The sequence below is a fragment of the Aedes albopictus genome, chromosome 3 (genome assembly GCF_035046485.1).
Source record: "Aedes albopictus strain Foshan chromosome 3, AalbF5, whole genome shotgun sequence".
Classification (NCBI taxonomy): Eukaryota; Metazoa; Arthropoda; class Insecta; order Diptera; family Culicidae; genus Aedes; species Aedes albopictus.
This window is the reverse complement of record NC_085138.1, coordinates 370,067,757-370,083,085: the sequence shown is the minus strand read 5'-3', so window position 1 is coordinate 370,083,085 and position 15,329 is coordinate 370,067,757. Positions and strand designations below refer to the sequence as shown.

Here is a 15,329-nt window from a genome sequence, read left to right as displayed (position 1 = left end):
GAGAGATGATGGGCAGTCAGCGGTACAAGCACCACCGCCGCCATCATCGTCAGGCCGGTTTCCACTCGATCGAGAGCAGTACCTCGAAGAGCAGTTTCGGCAGATGCGAGAAACCAGCGACAAATACTTTAACAGTATGAATCGGCTGATGGAGCTCCAATATGAAGCTTATGTGGAGCGGATGAAAATATTCAACCAACAGACGCAGTTGATGTTTTCTCTATGTTGGGCTGCTCGAGGACTGCAGCCAGCATACGGGTCACCAGAGTCTTCCCCGATCAGCACACAACAGCAGGAAACACAACACCAAGCACCGTTTCCAAATGATGCCGACTCTAAGGCGGCGGTAATTAATGAAGAGCAACCGCGGCAGCCACGAGTGGATCAGCTGATTGTTCCCGAGCCGGCGCTTCGTTGTGATGATCAACAGCAGCAGAAGGAAGAAATGAAAAAACCTATTTTCGTACCTGCACCACCCGACGGCAGAAGTGATGAGATTTTCGAACACGCTCAGCAGAACGAGTGTGCGGCAGAGGTGTTCAAGTCGTCCGTTGTAGGATCACTTCGGGAAGAAATCATGATCACCGATAAGTGCCCACCGATCGGCGCGATTAAGTCGGATCGAAAGTTCGTGCAATACTTTCTGGATCGACATGGGCATCGGATGGATTTGGCACGTGGACGTGCCTCAGTGTTCAGCGACGTCTTCGAGTGGATGATATACAATGGTGGAATCAGGATTAAGCTCCGGTCTTCCGTACATCAGTGTCTGTCAACCTGATCACCGGCAACGCTAGCTATAACGTCCACCATCATCGCTCTTCCTGCGCCAGAAGACCGCTGTTATGGTTTACCGCCAAACCAATTAGAGGGGGAGATGTTGAGAACCACTGGATTGGCTCTCATGCTCTCGCCGATCTGCGTGCTCGGCGATAGCATTTCGTTATGGCCGATGCACAATCGCAGAGAATAATTTAGAAGTCATGTAGCCTCCGTGTTGTATATACGTGTCGTCTTGTAATGTAATTTTAATGTAAATAAAGTTATGTTTAATCTGTTATTCGCTACGCCTGTGAGTTTAATTAGACAGTAATGTCTCCCGGCCACCCCGAACTACAGGTTGTAACAACATTCTTTGCAGGGTTGCTGCCCGGCATTGTTGCATATCCTTTCCACCGTATCCTTCCGACTTTGGCCACATTTTGGATACTACGTTCGCCGTAGAGTGCAACGAGCTGGTGGTTCATCCTTAGCCACAACACACCGTTCTCTTGAACGCCGTCAAAGCACTCGTCACTCGAACAGCCGCAAGTGCTTGCTAGGCCTCCTCGAGGATGGTCCAAGTCTCGAGTACCATCGGTGTTTAGCGTCCTGTAGCCGTACAGTGTACGTGATGCATTTGGTGCGAGGGTGAATCCTTTTTGACCGCAATTTCTTCTGGAGTCCATAGTAGGCACGACTTTCACTGATGTTGCATACCCCGGCTCGTCGCATTACACCTTCCAGAGGGTGGTTCCCCCTTGGACGAAGGTAGAATGGAAGAAGAAGAAGAAGACGACGAATCCGCAGGTAGTAGCGCAGGACGCCAAGCCAAGGCGTAGCAGGGCAGGTGCCAAGCGCGAGAAAGGCGAGGCGATCGTCATCAAGACGGAACAGTCCAAGTGCTCGGACGTCTTGAAGACGATGCGAAGCGACGCCAAGCTTGAGGGTCTTGGAGCCGACGTACGCAGTATTAGACGTACTCGTACCGCCAGAAGGAACACAATGGCGCCGCCTTCAAGAGGTTTTCAGAAGAGGTGTTTTCTTGGTGAGGGTGTGCAGGTGAGGGCTCTGACACATGAGGCGACTCTGAAGATCAGAGACATTGATGAGATCACCGAAGTGGAAGAGCTCGTCACGGCACTGCGGCAACAGTGCGATGTGCAGGTAGCCGCCGCAGCCGTTAAGCATTTGAACGCGATCAATTTGCGTTCATGTTCAAATTCGGCACGCTGGGATCAAAACGATTTGAACATTGTTCAGTTCAAATTTTGGAACGCGTGCGAGCTCGCGCCAACATGTTAACATGGTACCCTGGTACCCGCTAAACTGAAATGGTCATATTTCTGCCATTTTTTCGCCAATTCTAGCAATCTTGCGCTCATTGGATCCAGAATCTGACCTTCTATTGTGAGGGGGAACCGGTCCGGCCACCGTGGATTGCGGATAATCCGTATTTTGGTGCAGAATCTTAATGTCCGATGCCACAATGCCCTAGCTCGTATGGCGCATTTTTTCGTGCAACAACGAGTGTATACAAATGCGTCACAAAATCATAGGAGAGAAGGCACATAGGATATGATGACGAATCCAAGCATCCAAGGACCGAGGCGTTGTCACGTTTCGATCCGCTCCCTTCCCAGCCCCACAATGCAATATATGTACATATTAAGGACTGTTCAATTTATAAAACGGACAACTTGCTTGAGCGATATCTTTTTTATTTTTCAATAAAATCATTACCAGTTTTTTGCATAACTTTCTATAGCTATTCTCAATTGTAGGAAAAATATAACATTGAGCAAAATGTTCTTTATTGTGTAACTGTAGCGGTTTTCGTAAAACTTCAATAAAAACCCATTTCTCAAAATTCGACATATTTTTCCACATACTAAACATGCATATTTTCATGAAGTTTTTATTGTATTGGAATCTTATACTATTCTACTAAAGGTAAAGCTCAATAGTTGGTTAGTAATAATGCACCAAGCCAGCCTTCAGCTTGATAAAGTGATTTGCCTTGTTTACAAAGAAATTATCAAAAAATATTTATTTATGTCCTGTGATGCAATAGCATAACGGATTCGGCTAAAAATTTGTCCAGAGTAGTAGAATATTGTTTTCTGAATGATGCTGAAAAAAAAAATACTTTAATTGCATTCTTCATAAAAAAAATATTCCATAAAGATGGTCATTGTAAAAAATTGCATTCTTTTTGCTCCATTGATGCAAATTTTCAACTCTAGCGAACCTTGTTATTATTTATTTTCAACAAAGTTGATCCTATGTTATTATACACCTTATTTAATAACAATCGGATGAAACATTTTTATTTCCCACATCAATGTTATGTAAAATTTGCATTAGGCTGCATTGTTATTTGGAAGAACTTTCAAAGAACGAAACTGTTTTGATTACTGTGCTTGTAATGGCTCACAGTAACCAAACCAGCAATGCTATTAAGAAGCAGTTTTCTGCATTTGAAACCACATCATTCCTACTTTCGACTGGATGCATAAAAAAAATGTTTATTGAATATTTTCATGTCCTTTTTGCTTTACAATTGAATTTTAATCAAAAAATCGAATCTCACTTGAGACTTTAATATTTCAACAACTAATTTTCCAATTGAGTTTAAACTTCACCAGAATGTTTATTACTCATGCTGCTGCAGCATGGCACATACTTATCTGATATTAAAAACGATATACCATATGTGAACAGTAATTTTATATATATTTTCAATTTTCAAGAATCGTAAAATCCACCTCATTTAACACCTGGCCGATTTTCTATGAATTAAAACTATTTTTATTCGATTCAAAAATCATTACTATAATGAAAAAATGATGTACTGAACAACGATGCAAGGGTGGTTAAATTTGAACTACGCGTCTTCTTTTTATAGCCTTGTAAAGTTGTCCGTTTTATAAATTGAACAGTCCTTACTAACATGGTATTATGTGGTACAGTAAAGGGCCATGTTCCATGAAGTCTGATTTCAACGGAACTCTGGATGACTGGACCGATTCATTAGCTTTACATATCGGTAGAATAGTGCATTAGAACATTGAGCCGAATGGGAAACTGAACGAACGTTCTTGAGCAGTAAAAAACTCTGACACGCAAGTTCAATGTTTACTGCGTTCACGTTCAAAAAAGTGAACGCGTTCAGTTCATTTTTGGCTCGCGTTCAGTGCAAATGCAACACTGACCAGCAGGGACAAAGATAGCGTTGGTTCAGCTACCTGTGGCGGACGTCAAAAAGTCCGTTAAAGTAGGGAGCATAAAGGTGGGCTGGTGTGTATGTCACCTAACATTCCACGAGCCACCAGAGGTTTGCTTCAGGTGTCTGGAACCAGGAGACAAGTCGTGGGACTGCAAAGGCCCCGACAGGCGCAAACTGTGCAGGCGATGCGGCGCTGAAGATCATAAGGCCCAAAGCCGCACGAGTCCACCCATCTGTATTATCTGTACCGGGAAATCCGTGAACAACAACCATCCAACGGGTGGTTCAAGGTGCCCGGGCTTCAAAAAACCGCAGTGAACAAATCACAGTGCAGGTAACGCAGCTAAACCTGAATCACTGTGATGCGGCTCAGCAACTGCTTTGTCAGGCGGTTTCTGAGTGGGAGACGGATATCGCCATCATAGCGGACCCATACCGAGTACCCGCCGGCAACGGCAACTGGGTCTCGGATAGGACCAGGAAAATGGCCGCGATATGGACGACGGGTAAATACCCCGTCCAGGAGTTGGTGTCTACTACCCATGAGGGCTTCGTGGTCGCCAAAGTTAACGGGGTCTTTTTCTGTAGCTGTTATGCGCGTCCGCGGTGGCCGATCGAGCAGTTCACGCTAATGCTGGACCGCATAACGACCGTGCTAACAGGGCGTAGGCCAGCGACCACCTGGCGGTTCGATACAGTATCGACTAAAACAACAGCAGCCAGCGAGTAGAAGAAGAGGCGGCTAGGCCAAGGCCAAGCCCTCGCAGGTGGAAGACATCATACTTCGACGAAGGGGTAGTTAGGGAGGCGCTCCGCCGTGAGCGAAACTTACTCGGTTTAGACGGCGACGAGCTGGTAGCGGTGCTCTCACGTGCGTGTGATGCGACCATGCCTAAGCGGGTCCACCCTAGAAATGGGAGGCCACCGGCTTACTGGTGGACCGACGCGATTGCGGACCTGCGCCGCGCCTGCCTACGGGCTAGGCGGTGGATGCAGCGAGCACGATCAGAGGAAGAGCGAAACGAACGGCGGGTGGTGTTCGCCGCTGCAAAAGCCGCGCTTAAGACCGAGATAAGAGCAAGCAAAAAGGCCTGCTTTGAGGGTCTCTGTCAGAGTGCCAATACGAACCCGTGGGGTGACGCCTAACGGATCGTTATGGCCAAGACGACAGGTGTGATGGCTCCTACAGAGCCACTGGGGCTGGCGATGAGGAGAGGGTCACCGATGTGGAACTTGCGGGGATAGCTAAGTCCCTTAGCGTAGGGAAGGCCCCAGGTCCGGACGGAGTTCCGAACCTGGCCTTAAAAGTAGCTATTGCAGAGGCTCTCGAGATGTTCAGCTATGCAGAAATGTCTGCTATGCAGAAATGTCTGGACGAGGGAGTTTTGCCAGAAGCTTGGAAGAGGCAGAGCCTGATACTATTGCCAAAGGCGGGGAAATCACCAGGAGACCCGTCGGCATATAGACCAATATGCTTGATTGACACGGTGGGGAAGGTGCTCGAAAAGATCATCCTCAATGGGGCACGTTCGGTGTAGTACTAGATTTGTAGTAATGAGCTGAATTTTTGTATGGTGAGAAGGTCAATTCTCCGTTCCTGCAAAGCAATGGTGCAAAAAGCGTGGGTGTTATAATTCCTTGCTTAATTTGATGCTGTTTGAGCAAAACTTTGGATAACTATGGTGTTTATGTTGCAAGAAATGGAGAAAACAACAACTTTGTTGCCCAAAGTTTTGCTCAAACAGCATCAAATTAGGCAAGGAATCACAATACCCACGCTTTTTGCACCATTTCATTGCAGAAACGGAGAATTGGCCTTCTCACCATACTAAAATTCAGCTCACTACTACAAATCTAGTACTTCACCTATCTGTCCTATAGAATGTTGAGGTTCACCGAGGGTGAAAATGGTCTTTCGAGCAACCAGTACGGCTTCCGGAAGGGGAGGTCCACCGTAGACGCTATCTTATCGGTTACAAAAACCGCCAAGAAAGCATTCGAGAGAAGGGGGATTCGTTTCTGTGCGGTAGTGACTTTGGATGTAAGGAATGCGTTTAATAGCGCCAACTGGTCTGCTATTGCCAATGCGCTCTTGCGTCTGGGGATACCAGGGTACCTGTACAAAATTCTAGAAAGTTACTTTCAGAATCGCCTTTCAGACGCTCCTTCCCGGTAGTCAACTCACCGTTCTGCAGCCCAAATGAAACTATATTAATCTACAATTCCCTAAGCGTAGAAACATCTCATTTCAGAAACGTTCATGATCATTTTGCTTGGTTCAACCTACCTATATTTCCCACGTTCCTTCTCTTCTTCGCAGATGCTCAGCAAAGACATGGAGGACGTCAAGATCGAGTTCAGCCCCATCTACTGGATCGAGAACGGCACCCTGGTACCGACGACGACGACAACCACCACAACGACCACCACCTCGACGACGGAGGCCACCACCACCAGCGAACCGGTCCCAATAACTGACACCCCTCTGGCCGACCTCAGCAACCGTTTCGGCGGTGGCGTCATAGACGAAGAAATGAGCAACGAAATCAACAGCCGAGAGGAGGCCGCCAGCAGCCGAAGTATCGATAAGCCGGAAAGCAGCATCAGCATGTCCAGCATCGGGGGTGCCGGGTCCGGCAAGCGGCAGAGCAGTGGGGCCACCACAATAACCCGGTGGTCGTCGTCCGGGGCGATAGCGCTGGTGGTGGCGGCGACGGCGGTGATCAACGCGGCAGCACAATGGATTTAACTCTAGGCTTGATTCGACGTAGCTTGTAGGTTGTTTTTCCTTTTGGGACGAAGAAAAGTGAGTTTATTTTAATTGACTATCGATTTTCCAATTACCAACTTTAGTTTTGTTGTTCCTGTGTCCGTTTTTATTATAATTTTTATAATGGCTAAGTTAAGTGGAATGAAAGAGTTTCTGAGGATAATGATCATTGGAATGTGCAGAAGTTTTAGTGATGTAAGAAGTTCAAACGAAAGAAAACCATTTTCTCATCACATTGCTCTTGTTTTTTTTTACTAGCTGATAAGTGCGCGTAAGTTTTAAAAACTAAGTTAAACAAACCACTATATCATTCTGTAATGAATTAGGCAGAAATGAACGGCTAAATTTATCAAACGAAAAGTTCTCAACCGTTTTTCCATGATTTTGAATAGTGCAAAGAAAAATCGACCCAGTGGACAGTTTGAAGCGCGAGTAAAGGCGTAGCTTTTACCATTAAGCCGATATCGATGCGAGAAGTCGGCTGCTAAAAGTGAAATAATCTATATGTTCGTATCATGTAAATATAGTTAATATATTGGATTAGTTTAGCATTATTGTAACTCTATCTGAATTGATTATTATGTAGGAAAAAACAGACGACAATTGATTTGCGCGATTTTAGGATTCAGTAAGTGTCGAAAACATTCCAATTTGATAGTACCTACAAACACATGAAACAGTAGTTAGAATGGAGCGGCCTATTTCTTGGAGGATGCGGTTTGTCGAAAGACTGTACACGGAATAACAATAGAAACAGTTTCTTCTGGTTCAACATGAAAGGGATAAACAGCTACAGTTTGGTATCTGTCTACAAACATCATTAGCACTTGTTAATTTCCAACGACTAAATTTCCGATAGGATGAATATTCTATTACAACATCTCAAGTTCGATCAATACACTGCCAATTCCACGAAATCTTCCAATAGACCTTATTTGTTTGTCCTTTCGCTTTGAACCAGATGAGAGTTGTCTTTCTCCGGGAAAGATGTTACAGCAGAAAACTCAGACACACCTATCAAAAGTTTCATCGATTATGTAACACATTTCTTTTCAAGTTTAACTATGTATTATTTTTGTGTAACCTACCTGGATGGATGCAGTGTAGCGTCGGTCTCGGAAGATATTCATCCAGTTTACCCGAAAGATTAGGTCATCTTGGCTATCCATAATGACCTCTACCTGTATTTGCATGCAGCTGTATTACGACTTTGCACTTCATGGAAAATGCTAAGTGTTACAAGATATAATATTCTTTAACAACTATAACAAACATTATCTCTATTATTCACTACTTCAATGGGATTCGTGGCCGTGCGGTTAGAGGCGTTTCGTAAGCCTCAGAGTGTGGGTTCGATTCCCGCTTCAGTCGGTGAAAACATTTCGTCAAACGGAAAATTCTCCACTGGATCACTGGGTGTTTCGTGTGGTGTCCGTTGTCTCATGTTTGTGATCTGTTTAGTTTGTGCAAATTCTGGTTGAAAACGGTGCAGTATCTTTTTAAACACTAACTCCACTATGCATGCCTCTGTCTCCACCCGCAATCATGTGCTTGGTGTCATAGTCGAGTACATTGTCAAACTGATTCTCATTGTGCCAGTGGCGTAGCCAGAAATTTACTCTGGGAAGGGTTTTTTGGCGATAAAGGATACCTTTTGACGTAGGACTACGTCTCTCTTTTCTATACCGGGTGTCATTCTAAATTTTCAGAAATCGGCCGCGTTACGTTTAAAGTGGAGATTTTGAGCGTTAATAGCTCAGCCATTTCTTGTTGAATTTTCTAAATTTTGGCACCAATCGATTGCAAATCTTTACACCAATTATGTCCAATAATAATATTTGCTGTTTTTCAATAACAAACTATTGAAAAATTGGGAAAAGTGAACCCATGTTTATTCCAGCCAATCACGATCGAGCACATTTTGGATGCTCCCGTCGAATATAAAAGCTACTGCTTCTTCGCATCTTCCCTCATTTGTCTTTGTCGTCTCGAGGTGAACGCATCGAACGAGAGCGGCCCACTTTCTTCGTTTGCGTTTTCGCTCATTATTCTTTGACGGCCGTGTTGGCTCGGCGTCGGTGGTTGTCGGCAAGGGTGCTGTTGCACATTCGCCTTCTAACCGTCTAAAGCGGCACGCAAAAACGGCTACGCTCAAAAATGTGTTCGGCCTGCACATTTTTAGTAAACATCCATGCCGCACATGACTGTGTTGGAAACACACATTTTTTTTTTAAATTGCTCGTACGCTCACATTAGCATGTATTTTGCAATAATTTCGACATGGCAACCTCACTGGGTTTATAAACCACCTTCAAATACCGAAAAATATTGATATTTTGCAAAAATGTGAGCGTACGAGAAATTTAAAAAAATGTGTGTTTCCAACACAGTCCCTGTGCGGCATGGGCGCTACTCAAAAATGAGAGTTTTTATTTTAGAGAGGGCAGACGAAGGAAAGAATACGTTTCATCGATTGCTCGGCGGTGGTGGCAGAGGCAGCAAAATTCACAGAAAGATCCGCGACAGACGAATTTGCGAGTTGCGTCGCTGTCCTCGGGGCTCGGCCCTTCACCGGCGGCGGCGCAATGATGATAGCATCAGGAACATCCAGGGCAACAAGCGGCGGGCCAATTTTCGACGGCGTGCAGCATTCAGCACGGAGGAATCCAACACGCATTACGTGGCATGATAAATTCATGTCATTTTGACGTAGGACTACGTCTCTCTTTTCTATACCGGGTGTCATTCTAAATTTTCAGAAATCGGCCGCGTTACGTTTGAAGTGGAGATTTTGAGCGTTAATAACTCAGCCATTTCTCGTCGAATTTTCAAAATTTTGGCTCCAATCGATTGGAAATCTTTACACCAATTATGTCCAATGTTAACATTTGCTGATTTTCAATAACAAACTATTGAAAAATTGGGAAAAGTGAACCCATGTTCACTCCAGCCAATCACGATCGAGCACATTTTGGATGCTCCCGTCGAATATAAAAGCTACTGCTTCTTCGCATCTTCCCTCATTTGTCTTTGTCGTCTCGAGGTGAACGCATCGAACGAGAGCTGCCCACTTTCTTCGTTTGCGTTTTCGCTCATTCTTCTTTGACGGTCGTGTCGGCTCGGTGGCGGTGGTTTTCGGCAAGGGTGCTGTTGCACATTCACCTTCTAACCGTCTAACGCGGCAGACCAAGGAAGTGTTTGAACATCGGATTGATCGACGGTGGTGGCAGAGGCAGCAGCAAAATCCGGAATCGCACCCACGGCAGCAAGCGGCGGGCCAATTTTCGACGGCTTCCAGCAAACAGCACGGAGAAATCCAACACGCATTGCAACATGAATTGATTTCAATTCCTTCCTAAAACCGTCCATAATTCAAACGGTTCTTTGCAGGACAATCGAAAATGCTTCCTAGTGAGTTAATTGAATAAATTTCCTCCATCGACCGAGAAAGTGTAGTGAAAACAAATAGTGAAAGATTGAATTCTTGGTGGTGGTTCAGCAACAGTGAGGGCGATCACTAATCTCATCCACGGCAGCAAGCGGCGGGCCAATTTTCGACGGCGTTCAGCATTCAGCACGGGGAAATCTAACACGCATTGCGTGGCATGATAAATTCATGTCAATTTTCTGTCTAAAATCGTCCAATATTCAAACGGTTCTTTTCAGGACCACAGAAAATTATTCCTCAAGAGTTGTGAATCAGATAATTATTTCATTCCATCGCTCGGTAAAAGTGTGGTGCAACCGAAAAGTGAAAAATTGTATGCTTGGTGGCCCCGCAACAATAATGATGCCGGCCACTAATGATTCCACCAGGAATTTAGCAACGTTCTATCATATCCAGATCATTTTTCGTGAAACATTGTTTAATTTAACCATTTTTCGAATTAAAATAATCTAAATCTTCCAATATTTTGGTTACTTTATTCGTTAAATGAAAATTTTCTCATTTCTCGGTTGATTAATCGATTGATGCGTCTGGAGCATGAGGGGCGGGTCATGCAAACGAAATTAACTGAAAAGCCAGCCGAATGGGAGGAGCTTCATCTGCAAATCTAGGGGCATAAAACCTGTTCCCTTTAATTTCTTTCGTCATTTTCGTTGGATCAGTTAGGCAGGGTGAATGTCACCTTCATAGCTGAGCAGTGGCACATCAACCCAGCCGCAACTCTCGGCTATCGTGCGGATAGCACCAGGAATCTCATCCATGGCAGAAAGCGGCGTACCAGTTTTCGGTGGCATCCTGTATTTAGCAAGGAGAAAACCAACACGCATTGCGTGACATGATGTTTTCATGCACTTTCGTTCCTAAATCAAACGGTCCTTTTCAGGACCACCGAAAATAATTCCTCAAGAGTTGTAAATCAGGTAATTTCATTCCATTAATCGAGAAAAGTGTGGTTCAATCGAAAAATGAAAAATTGAATTCCGGCCACTAATCGTTCCACCCAGAATTTAGCAACGCATTGTCCTATCAGAAACATTTTTCGTGAAACAGTGTGGAGCGCCCAGAAATTACGTTACGTTAAAAGGGGGGGGGGGGGGTTCAACAATGTGTGACGACCCATACAAAAATTTCAGAGGTCCCATACAAAAAGTGTGACAGTGATGAGGAGGGGTTGAAAATGACTAATTTTTGTGTGCCGTAATTTAAGGACGATCCCTTGTTTAATTGTAGCATTTTTCTAATTACAATGATCTAAATCTTTTTATATTTTGGTTACTTTTTTTGTTAAATGAAAATTTCTCTCATTTCTTGGTTGAAAATCGTTTGAAGCGTCCGAAGCATGCGGGGCGGATCATGCAATCGAAATAAACTGGAAAGCCAGCCGAATGGGAGGAGCTTCATCTGCTAATCTAGGGGCATAAAAGCTGTTCCCTCTGATTTCTTTCGTCTAATTTTTTCTTTCGACATTTTCGTTGGACCAGTCAGGGAGGGTGGAGGTGAATATCACCTACACGGCTGCGCAACGGCACGTCAACTGCGACGAGTGATATCACCAGGAATCTCATCCACTGACCACGGCTGTAAGCGGTAGGTCCGGCAAGGATAATGGAAGTTACCTCCGCAGCTGGGTAGCTGCGCACCAACCCAGCGACGACTCTCGACTATCTATCTGATAGAACCAGGAATCTCATTCACGGCAGCAGGCGGCGGCAGTTTTCGATGAATTCCCGCATTCAGTGCGGTTAATTTTCAATTGTCTTTCTAAAATCAACCGTTATTTGAACTGACCTTTTCAGGACCAGAGAAAATTATTCCTTCAGAGTTATGAATCGGATAATTTTCGGATATATTTCAACGATCGGTAAAAATGTAATGCATTCGAAAAGTGAATGGTTGAATGCTTAGTGGCTCAGTAACAGCAAAATCGGTCACTAATCTTTCTACCCGAAATTTAGCAACGCGTTATCTTATTCGGACAATTGTACCTGAAACATTGTTTCATTCTAATATTTATCGAACTAAAATGATCTTAACTATTCAATACTTCAATTAGTTTATCCGTTCGATTAGAAATTGTCTCAAAGAACGGTTGCAGTCGTTTGAAGCGTCTGACACAATGTGGGCGGGTCATGCAAACGGAATAAACTAGGAAGCCCGCCGAATGGGAGGAGCTTCATCTGCTAATCTAGGGGCATAAAAGCTGTTTCCTCTGTTATCTTTCGTTATTTTCCTTGGATCAGTCAAGGAGAAGGGAGATGTCACCTCCCAGCTAGGCAGCAGCACACAAACTCAGCGATGACTCTCGGCTATCGTGGTGGCAGCACCAGGAATCTCATCCACGACAGCAAACGGCCGCATTCAGTATGGGTAAAATCGCATTGCGTGATGAATTCATGCAATTGTCTTGCCAAAATCTTCCGTTTTATAAACAGTATTTTCCAGGATCAGCGAAAATGATTCCTCAAGAGTTATGATTCGGATAATTAAAAGCGACAATATGAAAGCTTGGTAGTTCAGCAATAGTGAAGTCGGCCACTAATATGTTCTTCCAAGATGAAAACAACGTATTGTCGAAAGAGTTTCACGTTAAACTTTCGTTGAAAAGATCTATCTAACGCCGTTCAATTATCTAATAATTTTATTCGCTCGATGAAAATTCTCTCGTAGAACAGTAATTTAACCATTAATCTTCAAAACGAAATAACTCTTGAACTAGTCAACATCTTTCCAAGTAACCGAACCAGCTGAATAACAGCTTCTTGAGCTAAAGTTTGCTTAAGAGTGATTTGTTTTACTCTTATACAGCTAAAATGTGTTTTGGGTTATGAATGCGTTCAGCGAAAGCGATCACACAACAACTTGACTAACACATCAGTCCACCATTTGTATTATTATAACAACAAACATTGTATTATGGAAATATAAAAGTCGGAACCTCGTTCCAGCCTTTGTCCTACGTCAACATTGCGGTTATGTCTCAGACATTACCCACTCCTAGTTTTTTTGTGGGCTTCGTGGCCGTGCGGCTTGAGGCGTCAGTCATCTAGACGTTTCCTAAGCCTCAGGAGTGTGGGTTCGATTCCCACTCGTCAGGGAAAACTTTTCGTCGAACGGAAAATTATCCCTTGCTTCCATGTTTCCGACGTACGAAGATTCCTGGGACAATATCCAACGTTGCAGATGTTGTGATTCGACGTGTTCTTGCCCTACTTGCCATCCAATGATACCTAGTTAAACTGGAAAACAAAATTATAATGTTAAATCGATGACAACAGTTAAATATAATTTTCATAAAATTCATAATGCTTATTGCTTTTGCTGCACTCACCATCAATATAACATAGGGAAACCAGGAGAATAGAGTCTACAGTACAAACCGAAAAAGAATGAGATGGAATTTGGATGGACCGAAGTTGCATGCCAATCAACCCAAATGACAGACGGTTTTTGAAGCCTAGTTTGATGTAACCTTTGCAAAAACAAAATGTAATTCTCTCTGTTCTAACCACGAAAAACATAGCAAAATACTCGGAAACAATTAGGACGAAGGACGATGATGAAACTCTTGTGTAGATTAATCGAATTATACAACAAACCGGGGGAAACATCACAATACATACAATCTTTTTCAGATCTAATATGTGAAATAAATGAACAAGAAAACCAAACAAAATCTAAAAAAAGAACATATAAATGCCTTGCGTGTGTGATCAATACTCTTACATACTGATTGAAATACCGTCTTGTTGCCGCAAAGGTGTAATATTTGTAAAGCTGACGCCTGTAGTAGTCCTTGTAGATCCCGTGTACCCAAACTGCTCCTGAATTATTGCTAAGATCGTGTGTCAGCTAAAACTGAGCAGACGACATTGGGAATGTGATCAATATTTCGTAGTACCGATTTGAGTCCGAAGAGTATGTAAAAGCAAAGATATGGAAAGAAGCTTCGCTTGATCATGCTTGTTACAAAACTAAAAAAAACGTTAATTTGTGTCTTGAGAGCTTGAAACGTAACTCCAAATTAATTCTAAAAATTTAAGCTACCCAATGAAAACGATTTCATTCTGAGATACCTACATCAAAGAACTTCGAATAAAGTTAACTTTGGAGGATTATTGAAAATCACGACAAAAACGCATACGTTGCCTTGATTTGCCTGTGCTTCTTCAGTATGTTTTCATTATTTACAATTGTGCGAAAAAAAATAAAGAAACCGCAAATGCATCTATTTATATATTAGTCACAAAGAAACTGTAAATTAACCTGGCCAAAATATGAAGCGTTTAAAAGAATAGTGGAAATTGAAAATCAAAGTCAATGTGAGCGATAAACGAAATGCAATTGAACGAAGGAAAACGATTAGGGAAAAAAGAGTAAGACGAAGGAACTAAAACAATAGCATAAAACAATTATTCTGCTCTCTCTATCTACCCACTATTTGAATCCAACAACCCACTCATGTACAGAAGTAACAATCTCCAAAATCCCTGGTCCTGACAAAACAAAAACGATGAATTAAGCAGAAAAAAAAACAAGAATTGAATAATGAAATTATACAAATTGCGTAGAAGACAAACAAAAGAACACAGACGCTATTTTTATAATCGTATTTATTACCAGTAGCAAATAAGCGTAACGAATCACCACACAACAACAACACACACACAGTCACACAATCTATTGTTGTGACGCCGAAGAGCATCCAGGAGAAGGAGGAGGAAGACTCAACATCTTTGCCGTGTTCCTTTTTTGCTCTTTTGTGCACACTGTGGTAGCATAATATAAAAATACAATGAACGTGTTGCTAAAGTTAATGGAAAAGCGCGAAATATTTCAAGAAGAGAAAAAAAACACTAGTCTGTAAGTTGATGATTGTAGGTATGCTTATAAGCGGAAATGTTCGAAGCAAGAAGAAAGAAACACAAGCATTAAGCGTAATGTGACGACAGCGAAATGTGAGATGATGGAAAAGAAAAGGGAAGGAGGGAAAGCGAACAAACAAACAAAACAAGCAGAAACCGTTATAATTTGTTGATTGTATATTATTGTAATGTAAAGCAACTGTATTATGATGCAAAAGTGAACAAGAATATTCGCAATAAAAAAAACGAGATGGATCATCA

General features: G+C 43.0%; 1 protein-coding gene across 3 annotated transcripts in view; it reads left to right on the top strand.

Moving 5' to 3' along the window:
• The window catches only part of LOC109432310 (protein unzipped), a 215,307-nt gene extending 199,978 nt beyond the window's left edge, over nucleotides 1-15,329 (top strand). For all 3 annotated transcript variants that reach the window (XM_062855574.1, XM_062855575.1, XM_062855576.1), the window contains one exon: nucleotides 6,309-15,329. In XM_062855574.1, coding sequence (XP_062711558.1) covers nucleotides 6,309-6,737 — 429 coding nt within the window. In that variant the 3' untranslated portion in view covers nucleotides 6,738-15,329. The remainder of the gene's footprint in view (nucleotides 1-6,308) is intronic.